The sequence below is a fragment of the Tenrec ecaudatus genome, chromosome 5 (assembly GCF_050624435.1).
Source record: "Tenrec ecaudatus isolate mTenEca1 chromosome 5, mTenEca1.hap1, whole genome shotgun sequence".
NCBI lineage: Eukaryota > Metazoa > Chordata > Mammalia > Afrosoricida > Tenrecidae > Tenrec > Tenrec ecaudatus.
This window is the reverse complement of record NC_134534.1, coordinates 149,246,531-149,265,740: the sequence shown is the minus strand read 5'-3', so window position 1 is coordinate 149,265,740 and position 19,210 is coordinate 149,246,531. Positions and strand designations below refer to the sequence as shown.

At 43.2% G+C, this 19,210-nt stretch overlaps 1 protein-coding gene and 1 non-coding gene across 3 annotated transcripts in view; both read right to left on the bottom strand.

The window, feature by feature from the left end:
* IFT122 (intraflagellar transport 122) overlaps positions 1 to 19,133 on the bottom strand; it is an 80,164-nt gene extending 61,031 nt beyond the window's left edge. For both annotated transcript variants that reach the window (XM_075550062.1, XM_075550060.1), the window contains exons 1-2: positions 19,002 to 19,133; positions 1,332 to 1,398 (exon numbers count right to left, since the gene is read on the bottom strand). In XM_075550062.1, the coding sequence (XP_075406177.1) occupies positions 1,332 to 1,398; positions 19,002 to 19,042 (108 nt within the window). In that variant the 5' untranslated portion in view covers positions 19,043 to 19,133. The remainder of the gene's footprint in view (positions 1 to 1,331; positions 1,399 to 19,001) is intronic.
* On the bottom strand, positions 10,956 to 11,016 carry LOC142449549 (U7 small nuclear RNA). The gene has a single exon (XR_012784698.1). It is a non-coding gene; the product is annotated as a U7 small nuclear RNA (small nuclear RNA).
* Positions 19,134 to 19,210: the final 77 nt, after the last annotated feature.

The window sequence follows — 19,210 nt, the reverse complement described above, 5'->3', positions numbered from 1 at the left end:
CATGGCTCCAAGTTTAGCCAAACAATAGCCAGGCCTATAAGGGGAATAATAAAAATAGTGTGGTACACACACCTTAGAATAATTAGCCGCTTAAAATCAAAAGGGCAGCGCTTACCCAAGGCCAAAGTCCAGAAGGTTAGAAAAGAAGCCAGGAACCCAAGTGGAAGGCGAATTTTGAGAATGATGAGGGCAACGAATGTATAAGGGTGCTTTACTCAATTGATGTACGTATGGATTGTGCCAAGAGTTGTATGAGCCCCAATAAAACAATTTATTTTTTTAAAATTAAAAAATAAAATGTTTGCCCCACTCAAAAAAAAAAAAGAAAAGAAGGTGGAAACACAGGGAAACAGGAAACAGGAAACACAGGGAAGGAATTGAAATAAGTTAAGTTGAAACAAAATGTGTATAAATTGTTGCATGTAAAACTGATCATTTGTTCTGTGAACCTTCACCAGATCCATACACAAAATATAAAGTAAAAGATGTGTGTGTGTGTGTATGTGTGTGTGTGTGTGTGTGTGTGTGTGTGTCTATGAGAGGTTGATTGAAAAAACACACCATCTGAGGAATGAAGGAGAAACTCTAAAACGGGAGTGTGGGAAAAGATAGCTTATGAAGAAAACCTAAAAGGATGTGGCCTGTTTACCCTGCAGAGAAGTCTGCAGAAGAAGTTAACAGTGGTTTTGCAATTGTGTAGTTACACAGTGAGGGAGGTCGGCCAGGCTGTGTATCTGGAGACATCAGAGTGAGAGGAAGTGGATTATGCAGGAGAGAGCACATAAAGGGTTTCAGGTCAAGCGCACAGAGCTCCCCGAAATTTACTTTTATATGCTGGAATAGGTTCCAGAGGGAGGTGATGGTCTTTGAAAATATGAAAAAATGGGACAGGATCCATATGGACTTGTTTAGATAGGCCAGTGCCTAAAAGTTGAGGTCAGGCTGTCTGGCTTCGCACGGAGGGAGCCCCTTTAGTCCTGTTGCCTGATGTTTTCAGGCAGACAAAATGTGAACTGACACCAGCCCAGTTTCAAAGGCATTTTGATTAATTGTTTTCAACTCTTTCATGGGTGTCTCAAAGTAAAAGGGGAAGATTAATGACCACAGGAGGTATTATTCACAGGTTCCTATCTGATAGGCAGTTTACTAACCTGGTTTAAATAGCCCATTTCCTTCCCCATTAGAATGTAATGACTAGTTTTTCCGCCTTGCCTTTTTTATTAAAAAGAAAAAGAGAGGGGTGTCAAATTTCAGAGTACTTATGAGGGTGGGGTGGGGTGTGGGGGGGGGGGGGAGAAGCACTTAAAAAGGAAACTCAGACAAAATCCTACCAGTAATCTGTTTCCTGCAGCCAAAATCAGTTGAGTTCCATCAGGTTTAAATGCGAGGTCATAGATACTAAACAGGAGACAAGACAAAAGAGTCATTAGGAACCAACATGATGAGGTCTGCTAATGGTCAGGAGAGAAAACGTTACTTCCATTAAAAACACTGCTTGTTGCACAGGGAGAAAAATCATGGCTAGGAATTGCATTTTGTTGTAAACGATATTCAACCACCACACCTTGGCAGACCATTCAATCATGAGCCACTCAGCTACATGACCCAGTTTCTACTTGTGCAGAAGCCAGATGCCCAAATGGTCTGATGGGTCAAAAGTTGAGGGCACAGCGCTTCTAATGATACCATTAGGACTCGACAACCTGAGAGGATGTGAGGGCCAGCAAAGGCCACATGTCTTGAAAAATTGGTCCTGCATTTAAGCATCATTGCTATTTTAAATGAATCAGATATTTACTGAGTGTCTCTTAGGCATTAGGCACCAACAGAGACCAGATGAGCACATCACAGTCCCTCCTGGCCCCGATACATGAAGCAGACACCGTCACTCACAAAGAAGTACCATATGCCATCTATATTTCTCCACGGTTGGGACATGTCTTCTCATTGACGGTGTGTCGGTTTAGCCTCTCTTGCTTTGGTGCTATTTAAATGAATAGAGGACTGCTTAGACTAGGATTTGGAGGAGACCATAAAGCATGCACTACAGGAATCAAAGGACGATGCGATGGCATGCTGGTTGGCAGGAGCGGGTCAGAGGCTTCAATGAAGAAAACAGTGTTTGGGTCGGGTGGGGCTTTTGAGAGGTGTAGGAAGCGACTGGGTTGTTGTGTGTGGGATACAAAAAGGCTTTTCCCCAGTTTGTCTCCCCTAAATATATGTCAGACCTAGGATACTGCTTGCAACACATAGTAAATAATTGTAGCACAAGCTGTTTAGATGGTATCTTCCTAAAGGCATCAGCCATCCAGAGCAATCAGACTAGTGTATGGTCCACCAAAGGATAAGGATACTGATTGTCTCCCTGGAGAGCCCAGAGAATAAGTCTAGCCAGTTCAAGGACAATCAAGGTTAGGCTGCCATCTTCAATCTAGGCTCCGCCCATCATGTCATGTGTACCCCTAATCCCTCTTTCTATTGGGTGTATACTCTTAGATCGTCCCCCTACCTTTGCTGTATTGCCAATGGTACAACCCCTTCCTGTGACATATGTAGTTACCTGTAATCAGGGGGCTTGCACGCCCCTAAGTATATATAAACCTTGTTAAAAATAAATCCTCCTCCCTCTCTCTCCTCCTTTCGTCTCCCATCTCCACCAAGAGGGGCTGAGGTGAGCATGCTACAATGAAATGTGTCTGACTCCTTTATTTTACTCTCTCTCCTATCTCTCTTATTCTCTATGACTTTACTATAATCTCTATACATTATCACCGTACAGTTGTACCTACGGACCCGTGATATTGTCAGGGGCTGGCTACCCTGACATTTGTTGGCTGGCCAGTCAAGTCCAACTCATAGGACCAGAGATGATAGAGTAGAACTGCGACATGAGGCTTTCCAGGTAATAATCTCTACAGAGCAGAGTGTCAGGGCTTGCTCCTGTGGAGCTGCCAGGTGAGTCTCAACCACTGCCCTTTCAGCCAGCAGTCAAGTGTTCAGCCCTTGCACCACCACCAGAATTTTAGCCAGAAAGAAAAGAATAAAAGGACATAAAGATGGGGAATATCAAATAATCCAAATAATCACATTTGACTGAAACATACAGCTATCTGCAAGGCGAGAAAACCAGGTGGAGCCATAGAACAGAGATTCTGAAATCTCCCAGGCAGTAGAGCTCATCCCTTCAGTGGCTTCAGCATGAATGCACCATGCACTGTCCGTGACAGCACTGCCAAGACAGCCTACTGTCAAGAATCAATGTGTGAAAAGTCTACCCAGTTCCCTGCGAGTGAGCCAGAGTGCACACAGCCAGTGACAGTCATCGGAGTGTTTACCACACACAGAATCTGTGGAAGGCCCTCTATAGGTAGGAATTCCTCACTACTCTATGTTGTAGATGAGGACATCATGCCTCAGAGAAGTCAAGTACTTTATTCAACATCACACAGCAGGCAAGACCCTAATTTCAACTCGGGTATTACTCTGGAGTATGTGCTCGTAGCCACCTTGTTGCTGCCTCCCACCCTTTTGAATTTTATCACCAAATATGACAATTCTCTATTCCTCTGTGTCTTAGTCAGATAGTGTGCTGCTAAAACAGACATAGCAGAATGGTTGGCTCTTACAATAGAAATTTACTTTCTCAGTTTCAGAGGGTAGACACCTCTTAAGTGCAGACTCTCGCTGTGTTAGTTCTTAGGGTAGGTCCCTGCAGGAGCAGTGAATTATTTTATGTGGCCCTTCTAGCTACAGTATCTAATTCCCACCAAATGACCTTTCCCTGCATGGATCTGGTAAGAAGGTGGGGTTAGATACAGGAACAGACTGAGGAATTCCCAACCCACAGAGCAAGTCAAGCTGAGGGCTTCTGTGCAGGAGGCTGGCTTGAGTGGGGTACCTCTGGACAGTTAATTGGGGGAGCTGGTCTTGCTGACCCATGGAAGTAGAACTGAATGACTTTAGCCTGAGGCTTACTTGATTGCAGTGTCTCTGGGCACTTAATTCAGGGAGCTGGGTTTGCTGACCCGCAGAGCTTGAGCTGAATGCCTTAGAGTTGAAGCTTACAGCAGAGTAGTATGCCCTTTTAGGCACTGATTAGCAGACCTGAAAGAATTTTGTAATACGCCCTGATAAACAACTTTACTGTGAGCATTTCTCACTGGCATTACAACTTATTGATGTCCTTAATAAACCCTTTAATCATGAATTTTGTCTATGAATTTTGTGTAGCCATTGCAATGGGTATTAGAACCCAGAGAGGTAAAATAGAAGCACAGCCTGAGGGGGCCAGCCCCAATCCCAACTACTATATAGACACCTGCCCCTCCCAGCAGAAGAATTTATTTCAAAGAACAACGTTGAATCTACCAGGCAGTGAGAACAATGTTCCTGCTCAGAGCAGCCAGTCCACAGAGAGGACCACATAGGCGGTCCCACTATGAGACATGACACCCCTCACTGACCCAAAGCCCTACAGGGGACAACACCGGAGACACAGTGTGGTAACTGCGCCCAATCTGATCCCGCCACACCGAGGCGAAACACTAAGGGGGTGCAACAGAACAATAAGGGAATGGAGTGGCGAGGTCCCCAGGGAATGCTGAAGGTGGACTTTGGGGCCAGGGCGTAGTGCCCCAACAGACTGGACTGGGAAACACTCCTAAAGGACAACAAATGATCCTTGAACTAACTACAAACTTGTGTTTTGTTTTGATCTTTGTCAGTGGTTTGTTGTTGTTGTTTTGTTGTATATTGTTGCTTGGTTTTGCTCTGTCTTGTTTTTGTTCATGTTATTATCTCCGCAGGTCTGTCTAAATAAAATAGGCTGGATGAACAATCTGGAAGAGAAAACAATGAGACCGACAGTTCCGGGGGGCATGGGAGAGGGGGATGTGGGGGAAAAGGTAGTGGTGTTAACAAACTCAGGGACAAAGGAACAACAAGTGATCCAAAATGGTGGTGAGGAGGGTGTAGGAGGCCTATCAGGGCGTGATTAAGGGTAATGTTACCAACACGAATTACTGAAACCCAAATGAAGACTGAGCATGATAGTGGGACAAGAGGAAAGTCAAAGGAAATAGAGGAAAGGGCTAGGAGGCAAAGGGCATTTATAAAGGTCTAAATAAAGGCATGTAAATATGTAAATATGTTTATAAATGAGGATGGGGAAATAGGTCTATGTACCTATATTTATAGGTTTAATAATACAGCAGCAGAAGGACATTGGGCCGCCACTCAAGTACTCCCTCAATGCAAGAATACTTTCTTCTATTAAATTGGCATTCTATGATGCTCACCTTCCAGATATAACACCACTGAAGGCAAAGTGGTTGAATAAGCAAATGTGGTGGAGAAAGCTGATGGTGCCCAGCTATCATAAGATACAGCGTCTGGGGTCTTAAAGGCCTGAAGGTAAACAAGCGGCCATCTAGCTCATAAGCAACAAAGTCCACGTGGAAGAAGCATACCAGCCTGTGTGATCACAAGGTGTTGAAGGAATAAAGTATCAGGCATCATCAGAACAAAAAAATCTTATAATGAATGAAGGGGGGGAGTGTGGAGTGGAGACTCAAAGCCCATTTGTTGGCCACTGGACATCTCCTTACAGAAGGGTCTCGGGGAAGAGACGAGCCAGTCAGGGTGCAATGTAGCAAAGATGAAACATACAACTTTTCTCTAGTTCCTAAATGCTTCCTCCTCCCCCCCTATCATCCCAATTCTACCTTACAAATCTGGCTAGACCAGAGGATGTACACTGGTACAGATAGGAACTGGAAACACAGGGAATCCAGGGTGGATGATCCCTGCAGGACCAGTGGTGTAAGTGGCAATACTGGGAGCATAGAGAGAGGTTGGGTTAGAAAGGGGGAACCGATTACAAGTATCTACACATGACCTCCTCCCTGGGGGACGGACAACAGAAAAGTGGGTGAAGGGAGACATCAGACAGGGCAAGATATGACAAAATAATAATTTATAAATTATCAAGGGTTCATGAGGGAGGGGGGAGCAGGGAGGGAGGGGGAAAATGAGGGGCTGATGCTAGTGGCTTAGGTGGAGAGCAAATGTTTTGAGAATGATGAGGGCAATGAATGTACAAATGTGCTTTACACAACTGATGTATGTATGCATTGTGATGTGTATGAGCCCCTAATAAAATGATTAAAATAATACAAAGACAGCACAGCCTCCATCCCTTTTCAGCTTCTGTCCCTCACTTCCTTGGTCATCTCCAGGTGGCTTAGCATCTATCTTCCCCCAACTTACTTGTTGTCTTGCATAATCTGCTCTTTTAGGTCTCAAAGTGATTGATTTGAAGCATAACTCACTCACTGTCATCAAGTCAATGCCAACTCAGCGACCCTGTAGGACAGGGTAGAACTGTCTCTGTGGGTTTCCAAGACTGTAACTGTTGATGGTAGTAGAAAGCCCTGTCTTTCTCCCAGGGAGCAGCTGGTGGTTTTGAATTACTGACCTTGCAGATAGAAGCCCAATGTGGAACCACTCCACCTATAGGATTTAAGACCGATCCTACATTAATATTGTAAGAAATAAAAAGCACCCCCAAATGGGCCAGTTGGGCTGTGCCCATATGATTTCTAGACTTGTACTCTTTGAAAAAGCAAGCTGCCATACCTTTCTCTCCTGGAGCAGCTAACAGGTTCAAACTGCCAACCTTTCACAGTCAAGCCTTTCATCACTACACCACCAATGCTCTTTAACCATAAGGTAAGATTTAAAACAAACTTGTGGAGAATACAATTGAATCCCTAACAGTTTGGGTACTTTAATAATACTCTTGTTGAATACTACTTTAATAAGACCTATAAAAATAAAATATAAAATGCTACTGTAAGAACCTGACTTGCAAGGAAGATGGAGGAAAGAGCTAGGAGTCAAAGGGCATATATAGAGGTCTAGACAAAGACACATACATGCAAACATATATGAGGATGGGGAAATAGATCTGTGTGTCTATATTTATAGGTTAAGTATTAAGGTAGCAGAAGGACCTTGGGCCTCTACTCAAAACACTCCCTCAATGCATGAATATACATTATTTTATTAAATTGGAACTCTATGATGCTCACTCTCCCGACACAACTGCTGAAGCCAAAGTGGGTGAACAAGTAAATGTGGTGAAGAAAGCTGATGGTGCCCGGCTATCAAAAGAGATAGTGACTGGGGTCTTAAAGGCTTGAAGATAAACAAGCGGCCATCTAGCTCAAAAGCAACAAAGTCCACATGGAAGAACACGCCAGCCTGTGTGATGGCGTGGTCCTGAAGGGATCAGTTATCAGGCATCAAAGAACAAAAAATCACATCATTGGCTGCACACCTCCATGATAGGATCACTGAAGACAAATGGGTGCATAAGCAAATGTGGTGAAGAAAGCTGATGGTGCCCGGCTATCAAAAGAGATAGTGTCTGGGGTCTTAAAGGCTTGAAGGTGAACAAGCGGCCATCTTGCTCAGAAGCAACAAAGACCACATGGAAGAAGCACACCAGCCAGTGCGATCACGCGGTGCCAAAGGGACCAGGATAAGGTATCATGCAAAAAAATATATATATATATATATGTATATGTACATATGTGGGTGTATGTGTGTGTGTGTATATATATATATACCATATTGAATGAAGGGGGAAGTGCAGAGCGGAGACCCAAGGCCCAAGTGTCGGCCACTGGAGATCCCCTCATAGAAGGGTTTAGGAGAGGAGATGGGTCAGTCAGGGTGCGAGGTAGTACCGATGAAGAACACAGCTTTCCCCCATATCCTGGATGTTTCCTCCCCCCAACTACCATGATCCGAATTCTACCTTGCAGGGCTAGATAGGGCAGAGGTTGTACACTGGTACATAGGGGTTGGAGGTACAGGGAATCCAGGGTGGATGATACCTTCAGGACCAAGGGTGTGAGGGGCGATGCTGGGAGAGTGGGGGGAGAGTGGGTTGGAAAGGGGGAACTGATTACAAAGATCCACATGTGACTTCCTCCCTGGGAGATGGGCGGCAGAGAAGGGGGGGAAGGGAGACTCGGGATAGGGCAAGATATGACAAAATAACAATGTATAAATTACCAAGGGCACATGAGGGAGGGGGGAGCAGCGAGGGAGGAGGGAAAAAAAAAAAGAGGACCTGATGCAAAGGGCTTAAGTGGAGAGCAAATGCTTTGAGAATGATTGGTGCAGGGAATGTGCAGATGTGCTTTATACAATTGATGTATGTATATGTCTGGATTGTGATAAGAGTTGTATGAGCCCCTAATAAAATATAAAAAAAGAAAAGAGGGGGAAAAAAAGAAAAGAAAATGATTAGGGCAAAGAATGTACAGATGTGCTTTATACAATTGATGTATGTATACGTATGGATTGTGATAAGAGTTGTATGAGCCCCTAATCAAATGTTTAAAAAAAAAAAAAAAAAGAACCTGACTTGAATGAAAGAATATGCCATGTTCATGGATAGGAAGACTCAACATTTTAAAAATGCCAATACTACCCAAAACAATCTGCAGATATAATTCAAGTCTCTTTTTTATTTTTATTTATTTTTTTAAAACATTTTATTAAGGGCTTCAGGTCTCTTTTTTAATCAGTAATGTTCCCTTATTAAAATGTGAATATAATTAAAACTTTTTAAAAATTAGGAAAAGGATATATAGAAACCCATATAATCACTAATGTGAAATTTGCCTACTTTCAAAACATTTTACTTCAAAGGGTCTTTAATGTTTTTTATTGTGAACTAGGTAGAGGTTTACATTTCAAATCATGAATTTTTTATTCAACCATCAATTTTGTATTCAACAATTTACATTAATTATCAAACCTCATGACAAAATAACGAGGTATAAATTACCAAAGGCATATGAGGGAGGGGGGAAAAGGGAGGGAGGGGGGGGGAAAAAAGAGGACCTGATGCAAGGGGCTTAAGTGGAGAGCAAATGCCTTGAGAATGATTGGGACAGGGAATGTATGGGTGTGCTTTATACAATCGATGTATGTATATGTATGGATTGTGGTAAGAGGTGTTGGAGTCCCTAATAAAATGTAAAAGAAGAAAAGAGAAAAAAATGAAAAAAAAAATTATCAAACCTCCCAATAGCTTACCCTAACTTCCTCTTCTTTGATTTTTCTTCTCTTCATTAACCCAAGGTAATACCTACCTGCCTATTGCTTCATTTCCCTTTTGCCCTCCTCACAGGTCGTAACCTCCAAAATCTGTTTCCTTGGGTGTGAAAGTCTTCTCATTTTGTTCTTTCTCTTATGATATAATGCAATTTTAATCCAGAGTCTAACATCATTCTTTAAAGAGATGAAGGCCACACCCACAAGGAGGCATCATCAGGCTGTGACCTGATTGACAAGCTAGACTCCACCCCTTCACTCTTAATATCCTTCAAGTTGACACAAGATTATGTAACTACCACAATAATGAATCTGTGAAACACCTCATACTACGGATGAATGTAGAGGACATTCTGCTGAATGAAATAAGTCAATCACAAAAGGGCAAATATTGTAAGAGGCTTTTGAAAAGTCAAAGAAAGGTTTCCACACTAAAAGAATCTCGTTTTGGATGGTTACCAAGGATGGGACGGGGAGGGAAGTTAAGCTACTGGCTAGAGGGTAGTTAAGTGTTAACTTGGGTGGAGAGGAAAGCAATATAAGAGGCAGGTCAGAGGGAAAAAATGGTAGAAACAGTATCTACGGTTATGTACACAATACTGCAAGCAATTGACTTACTTACTGGTAGATGCATGGATGCTGAACAGATATGTAAGAGGAAGACTGGGAACATACCCACAAACACTTATGTATATATGTTTGACAATATCCATACAAGGAGGGAAGTTAAAAAAACAAAACTTCTTAAACATAACCAAGCACATTGAGGGAGTGAATTGCTGAGCCTAGTAGCTCAGGACCAAAGTCATAGGGGACACCAAGGTCCGTTGGTGTAACGCAGCCCACAAAGACAATGGCCCTACCTCTCGCAAATGAAGGCTTATGCGCTCATGAATGGCCATCTAAGGTGCAATGGTTGGCCTAATCCTGTCCAGAAGAAGAGTGATGAAAGTGGAAGGCTCGTGGAAACAATCAGTCCAGTGAACTTACAGACCACGTGAACACTGGTCTCCACAACCCTGAGCACAGAAAAACCAGATGCCACCCAGCTACCGCTACCAGTGCTTTGAATAGGGCCATAGTAGGTCTTCGACAGAGTGAGAGAACAATGTGGAACAAAACTGAAAATCATTTAAAAAAAAAAGAAGAAGAAAACCATCCAGCTTACTGGTTAGATAGAGTCCATGGTAGTTACTCTTTTAGGTCTGAAAATGATCTCTCCCCCAAACAACGACAAAGCCCAGGAGGCTAAGTAAAAAGGGAGGAGGAATGGAAGTGGGAAATCCAGGAAGTGAAATTAGTAATGCTGCATTGTGGGGATTGCAATCAATGACATGAAATAAAAAGCTGAGTGGAAACTGATCTGCTTTGTAACCTTCACCCAATTCACAATAAAATGTTTAAAATAATAATACGAGGCTTCAGGAAGTTCATGAAAAAATAGAATTAAAACGTAATCTAAAATTTCTGGGAACTTTTAAAGCCTGCATACTTATGCCTAACATTTATTGTATACATTTATTTACTGCATGTGCCAGGTACACTTTAGATGCTTGGCATGATTAACTGACTCAATCCTTTGTTGTTGTTAGTTATTGTTAAGTTAGCACTGACTCATACCGAACTTATATATAACAGAATCAAAAGTAATGAGGTTCTGCGACATCCCCACAAACCCTTGCAGTAATCCTCTATCAGTAAACTCAGGCACCAAAAACAAAACCACACCCACTGCCATGGGGAGTTCATTCTGATTCATAGCAGCCCTACAGGACAAAAAGATCTACCCATTTAGATTTCCAAGACTAAAATCTTTTTTTTTTAGGGGTTTTCCAGGAAAACCAGAAAACCTGCTAGACAAATTCTAAAAGAGCTGTTACACTAAGACTAAAATCTTTAAGGAAATGGAAAACCTCATCTTTCTCCCACAGAGCGAGTGGTGGATTCAAACTGTTAACCTTGTATTTAGCAGCCCAACACATAACCCCCTATGCCACCAGGACTCCTTGATCCAAGTACAGAGAAGTTAAATAACTTGCCCAAGAATAAACTGCCACAAAGTGGAGGTAGAGGCAGGATTTAAATGCAGGCAGCCTGGCTCTGGGGCCCATACTCTAATCATGATGCCTTCATTATCGTTATTGTTATTGTTAGCACATGCTACATTTCCACACTATCAATAGCAGAACTTTACAAAACTATGTATCACCTCTCCAAGGTATTACAGTATGAAAAGTAGAATTCAGAAAGTTATTGACATGGGTTCCCTTGACCTGAGGAAAACCCACTACCATCAAGTTGATTCCAACATGTAATGCCCTGATGTAGACTGTAAATCTTTATGACAGCACACAGCCTCATCTTTATCTGTGGAGCAGCTGGTGGGGGTTGAACTGCATACTTGGAGGTTAGTAGCCAACGGCCTCTCCCACACTACCACCAGAAGCTTCCTTTAATAAAAATAATTATTCACATGTATTCAGCAGTGAGTTTTTAAAGTTTCCATTTCCATTATCTCAGTTGAGCCTTATAATAACATAATGAAACAGACAGGGCAGCCCCCTACCCCTCACCCCCTTGGTCCTTTTAATGATGAGAAGACTACAAAGCAACATGGTGTTTGGCTGGTGTCACACAGCTGGTTGATAGGGGGAAGGTAGTATGAGGATTGCTATGTACTTTCCAGTTGGACATCCTTCTTGCTAGAAGCAACCTCAAGAACCTAAGATTTTCTGTTCCCTCAGTGAATGTGGTAAAGGTCTGGCCATGTCTTGTTTCTTAGCCTTTCTCTCTTTGAGCCTGGGGGACAATGTCCTTGGCACAGGACACATTCAACAGAATAGCAAGATGGCAAAGAGAAAAGCAAGAATATAGAGACTCGCTCTCTTGGGCTGGCTGTGGAGGCATGGAGAGACAATGCCAAAGACAGTATCTTTGAGTTGATCTGCAGGGTGTATTCGATTTGAGGGGGAGGGGGCGCTGTTGAATAACCACAAGGTCAATTCTGAGGGTTCCATTTGTGCCAAGCCTGTACTACTTGCCTCTTGGATAAGAAAACTGACTTTCTCCAAATTTTTTTTTAATTTGCCTTCCTAAAGTATAACATACAAGTCTGACTGACCCTCATCTACACTCTTACTGTACTTACAATCTGAACAACTGAATTTAGCTCCTGATTATATAGACTTATATGTTTTATACACTATCTGTGCCTTTAATCATAGTCTCATGCAATTTGAGAGCAAGGGACTATGTTCTGTGTTAGTGGGTTCACAGAGCATGGCACTGTCACTGACACATAATAACAAACTGAAAAGATTTTACCGTGAACTTCTTTGACTAATTACATATGAGATCATAAAAAATCAGAAATGGAGAGGCTTCTAAGATATCACATAGTTCAATTTTCTCAATCAGAGCAGGGATTCACAGCAGATGGTCACGCAGCCACTGCTTGAACAAGACTGGGGAGCTCACTCATCTGCAGGCAGTCTGTCCTGTAGGGTGCCTCCACCCCTCTTTATTACAAAGGTACATCATCAGTTTCCTTTGCAGGGTCAGAAGACGAGACTTGCAAATTGTCATCTGCCATCCCTGAGTCCACCCCATGGGAAACTGCAGGCGCCAGGTACAGTGGAAATTCTACATGCAATCTGACCCAGCTCCACTGAGGTGCTTTGAAGCTGGAGACCCATTTAAGTCTCAGTGTCTTCTTTTATAAATGGAATAACAATTCCCACCTCACAGGGGTGCTGTGGAGACTAGATAATGCCAGCCAACACTGCCTAGTGCACAAGAGCTCAGGAAAGATTCAATAGTGTGAGAGTTAGAGCAAATGCTAGAACTGAAATAATGAGGCATCATGGCTGTGTGGTAGTGACAGCATCTGGTGTCAACTAGAGACTTAAGAGTGAAGGAGTAGAGTTTAGCCCATCAATTAGGTTGCAGCTTGACGACCTCATTTGGAGACGGGAAGGAGATAAATAGCTCACTGGAGGTGGGACACACACTCACTACCTGGGAGACATGCCTGTTGCCAAGACACATGGAGCTATACTAGAGCCCTGGAGCTGGAGAAGTCAAGTGGAGACCTCTACCAGCGTTGAGATGTTTCCACTGCCACTGGATCCACAAGACTTTCCACCTGCTGGCCTGTGATCTTCTAGCATTCTGCATCATTCCATGTGTTATGCCCGTTGAGTCTGAAGAGGAACTTAAAAAGTGGTATTGGACATATGGGCTAACATCGGACTTATGGACTTGATTTGGACTGGGGTGGGATGTTTTCTTAATATACAATTACTCTTTTATATAAAGCTCTTTCTTATAGACATATGAGCCCTCCCTGGATTTGTTTCTCTAGACTAACACAGCTGGGATGAACCTGGAGCAGTGTTTTTATGAAAGAGATCAGAGAAGAATTAGATAGACTTTTGGTAGGATCTTTGAGTAGAAAAACAATTTGGGGTTGAATTGAAAAAGCATGTGCTTTTCAGAGTGGAGACCCAAAGCCCATCTGTAGACAACTGGACACCCCCTTACAGAAGTGTGACAAGGAAGAGATGAGCTAGTCAGGGTGCAGTATAGCACCAATGAAACATAACTTTCCTCTAGTTCTTTAATGCTCCCCGCTCCCCCACTATGATAACCTCAAATCTAACTTACAAATCCGGCTAGACCAGAGCACGTACATGGGTACTTATAAGGGCTACAAACACAGGGAATCCAGAACAGATAAACCCTTCAAGACCAATTAAGAGAGTAATGCTACCAGGAGGGGAAGGAGAAAGTGGAGGAGAAAGAGGGAACCAAACAGTCAATGTGAGACATGAAAAAATATAAATTATCAAGGGTTCATGAGGGAGGAAGGGCGGGAGGGAAAAATATGAAGAGCTGATACCAAGGGCTCAGGTAGAAAGAAAATATTTTGAGAATTATGATGGCAACAAATGGACAATTGTGATTGGCACAATGTATGTATGTATGTATGTATGTATGTATGTATGGATCGTGATAATAGTTGTATGAGCCCCCAATAAAATGATTTAAAAAAAGAAAAGAAAAAGCATACACTTAAATGTTAGTGAGCCGTGGAGAGGTCTGAGGGCCCGGCCCCAATCCAACTACATGGATACCTGCCCCTCCCCCCAGAAAAACTTATTTCAGAGGAGATCACTGAATCTGCAGCTCAGGGAGAGGGACATGTCTGATCTGAGCACATGGGAGCAAATGAAGGGAGAAGAGAGAGTGGAGCATATCCTGGCCCACCAAACCTTGACGACGAAATTCCCACTCAGAGCAATCAATCCATAGAGAAGACCATATGGCGGCCCCACTATGAGACACGACATCCCTCACTGACCCATAGCCTTACAGGGGACAACACTGGAGACAGTGTGGGAATTCCATCTGATCTGATCCCACCACACTGAGGCAAATCACTAAGGGCGTGGAAGAGAACAGCAAGGGGAACAGAGCAATGAAGTACCCAGGGAATACCAAAAATAGACTTTGGGGCCAGGGTTTGGCACCCCATCAGACTTGACTGGAAAATGCAGTTAAAGGCCAACAAAGAGTCCTTGAACTACTACAAGCTTTTCTTTTTTGTTGTTGTGGTTTGTTTTGTTTTTTTGTCATTGGCTTGTTGGTGTTATTGTTTTATTTTGTTGCTTGGTTTTGCTCTGTCTTGTTTTTGTGCATGTTATTATCTCCGCAGATAGGCCAGATGAACAATCTGGATGAGAAAACAATAGGACCAACAGTTCTGGGGGGACATGGGAGAGGGGAAAGTGGGGGCAAAGGAAGAGGTGTTAACAAACCCAGGGGCAATGGAACAACAAGTGATCCAAATCAGTGATGAGGAGGGTGTAGGAGGCCTTGTAGGGCATGATCAAAGGTAATATAAGAGAGAGGAATTACTGAAACCCAAATGAAGGCTGAGCATGATAGTGGGACAAGAGGAAAGTCAAAAGAAATAGAGGAAAGAGCTAGGAAGCAAAAGACATTTATAGAGGTCTAAATGAAGGCATGCACATATGTAAATATATATATATGAGGATGTAGAAACAGATCTATGTGCATATGTGTATAGGTTTAGTATTAAGGTAGCAGATGGACATTGGGCCTCCACTCAAGTACTCCCTCAATGCAAGAATACTTTGTTCTATTAAACTGGCATTCCATGATGCTCACCTTCCAGACACAACCACTGAAGACAAAGTAGGTGCATAAGCAAATGTGGAGAAAGCTAATGGTGCCTGGCTATCAAAAGCTAAAGCATCTGAGGTCTTAAATGCTTGAAGGTAAACAACCGACCAGCTAGCTCAGAAGAAACAAAGCCCACATGGAAGAAGCACACCAGCCTGTGCAATCACAAGGTGTTGAAGGGATCAGGTATCAGGCATCATCAGAACAAAAAAATCATATCATTGTGAATGAGGGGGATTTCAGAGAGGAGACCCAAAACCCATCTGTAGAAAATAGGACATGCTCTTTCGGAAGAGTCTCGGGGAAGAGATGAGCCAGTCAGGGTGCGTTGTAGCAATGATGAAACATACAACTTTCCTCTAGTTCCGAAATGCTTCCTCCCCCCACTATGATGATCCCAATTCTACCTTACAAATCTGGCTAGACCAGAGGATGTACACTGGTACAGATAGGAAATGGAAACACAGGGAATCCAGGGCAGATGATCCCTTCAGGACCAGTGGTGAGAGTGGCAATACTGGGAGGGTGGGTTAGAAAGAGGGAACCAATTACAAGAATCTACACATAACCACCTCCCTGGGGGACAGACAACAGAAAAGTGGGTTAAGGGAGACGTCGGACAGTTTAAGATATGACAAAATAATAATTTATAAATTACCAAGGGTTCATGAGGGAGGGGGAGCCGGAAGGGAGCGGGAAAAATGAGGACCTGATGCCAGGGACTTAAGTGGAGAACAAATGTTTTGAGAATGATGAAGGCAATGAATGTACAAATGTGCACTATACAATTGATGTGTGGATTGTGATAAGAATTGTATGAGCCCCCAATAAAATGATTTTTTTTAATGTTAGTGAGATGAAGCGGGGGGGGGGGGGTAAGGTGGGCCACGTAGTAAAGTGTACAAGCTGACTCTGAAGGTAAGTTCTACCCTGTCCTATAGGCTAGCTGTGAGTCTGAACTGACTCAGTGGCAGTGAGTTTTGGTTTGATGGAATTTTTAAAAAGTATTATTAATTGGGAGTTAATACTTGTATCATCCCGTAGTTTAATCATATCAAGCAGGATTGTACAATTGCTACCACAATTAGTTTCCAAACGTTTTTCTTTCTGGACTCCTTGGCATCATCTCCCTTTACATCCCCTCCCCACCACCACCACCACTGTGTCCCCTCCCACTTATTTGACTTGCTGTGCCTATAGGTCCATCAATCCTGGGCTGCATATACTAAAACATAAAAAACATTACACAACTTCATGAGGGTGACCTCCAAGGGCAAAACACCTTTTAGATACATCCTTATATGAACAAACAAAAATTCAAAAAATGTTGAAAAAAGATCAGGTCCAGCATGCATCAGAGAAGGGGTCAACTGACAAAGTTTTAACTGTTCAAGTCAGATGGATGCCTTTGATCTTCTATACTCATCTCTCTAATGCACTGTTTAATAATCAATTTTTATGACATTGCTCAAAGCAGACAGGTTGGGTGTGGATCTCACTTTGAAGGGCCAGATAACTCTGAGATTCTTACCTGTTAGTGATTAAAAACTAAGTCCCGCAATCTAGTTGGTCAAGGAAGACATCCTGAGACTGGCCTAAGGCTTTAAGAACCATTTTTTGTTCTGTTTGCTTGCTCATAATCAACAATTGTTTCCCATGGTCACCTGAAACCTGAGTTAATATAAATGTGACTCCCTGAGGTATACATTCCAAAACAAAAGATATATATTCTCTCTGTATCCAAATTTCAAACAGGATACCAATAGACAACCTGTGAGCTGTCAGGGGCCTCTTCACTGGTGTCACCTTTTTTTTCCTTTCTTTTAAATGTCCATTCTTTTTTAAAAATCATTTTATTGGGGGCTCTTATTACAATCCATACATCAAGTGTATCAGGCTTATTTGTACATGTGTTGCCATCATGCTTTTCTAGACAATTACTTTCTATTGAGCCCTTGGTATCACTCCTCTTCCCTGCCCCCCCAATCTCATGACCCGTTGATAGATTATACATTATTATTACACATCTCACACCGACCACTGTCTCTCTTCACCCATGGTTTCTGTTGTTCTTCCCCTGGGAGGGGTGTGGGTGTGTGGTGTCACCTTCTTAATAAAACTTCTGTTTCTTCCTCTAACTAGGAGTTAGTGAATTGGCTTGACTTCTTCAAGCTAAACATTCTTATTAGAGATAACAGAATGAAGGACATTGCTAGGAAAAACAGACAATTCTTTTGTGTTTCTGATGCAAATAAATACCTCCCACATTGAGTTTACAACCTCTAACACCAGAGAAAACTGGAGTAGGACAGAAGAGCACTGGCTTTACAGTGAGGAAGCCTAGAGTTGAAAGCTGTCTCCACCACTTATTGTGTGACCTTGGTAAATTATTTATTCTCTCTGTGCTTCAATTTCCTCACACACAAAAAGCAATCAATGAACCTACCTCAGAGGACTTGTGTGAGGGGCAATGAAATAAAGACTGGGAAGTTCTTAGGCCAGCCCTTGACACCTGGAGTTCACTGTTACTGGTGCAGAATGAAAACAGAGAGCCAGTATTTCCTAACGGAGCTTGAAAGGATGGTTAGGATTTCAGTATGAGATGTTGGAAAACTGCAAGTTTTACACAGAGAAGGAAGTCCGGTGGCCCCTTCAGATAAATCACTGGGCTGCTAACAACAAGGTCGGCAGTTCAAACCCACCAGCAGCACTGTAGGAGGCAGATGAGACTGTCTGCACCCATAAAGATTTACAAAACCTCTGAAATCCATGTGGGGTCACTGTGGTACATCAGAAACGACTCGATGACAGTGAATTTTTACACAGAAAAACCTAAGCCAAGGCAGGAACCCGCTTCACAAGGAAACTGAAAGGATCATCTAAGAAAATTCTGAAAGCCAGGCTATCCAGAAAGTCAGCATATTCCAACATGCACTGTTCTGTGATGGACTGAGGAGATAGACTGAAGAGCTTGTAGTAAGAAATTCATCTTCTTTCAAGTCACTTCCGAGCCTTATAATTAATCATAGGAGAAAGGTTTGGTTTGAGGCTATTTATCAAGGCACCACTATGACAACATGAGGAGCTTCTGGAGTCCACAAAAGATGAAGCACAGGACTACTCCTTGAAAGGTTGGACGTTCGAATCTACCCAGAGGCACATTCAAAGGCGAGCCTGGCGATTGCAGCATTGAAAACTTTATGGAGCCGAACTTTACCAAGAGTTAGAGTCGAAGAGACAGCACCCAACACCTGCCAAGACTTGCTCATCTTTGATTTGGTTTTAGACACAGGAGGCCGCAGACAGAAGGCTCCCTAGCAACAGTAACTAACTCTATAACTTAGTAACATTGTTTTGTTTCTCCCTGATCTACGGTTTTACAATTAACTTACGTGTTCTAGCAAATGTATCGCTGATGCTCAAATATGGAGTAAGCGTACCCCTTTCGCTCTCTCCAGGCCTCAGTTTCTCCATCAGTCCATAGAAGTGTGTTGTGGGGGGGGGGGGTGATACCATTGCAGTTTCCCAGACCCGGCTCCCTCAGCCCAGCACGCCAGCACGCCAGGCCCAGTGCCCTTGGCAACCACGGTAATTGCCCCAAGGGCTCCCGCCATCCCCGCCGGGGTCGGCTCCCCTTCCTCCCGAACAGCCCCTCTCCTCACCACTGCTCGGCTTTATCTCTCCAAGTCAACACAGCCCGCATCGCGGCTGTCCTCTCGCCTCGGGCCCCTCCTCCTTGCCTCAGCAACAGGGCCCACTCCGCGAGCCACTTTGGCTAGCTGCGCTACCCTAGCAACGCACATGCGCAGTGAGCTAGGCGCGAGACCGAGCGTTTCGAACGCGCATGCCTCAAGGAGGGCTGAGAAAAAAA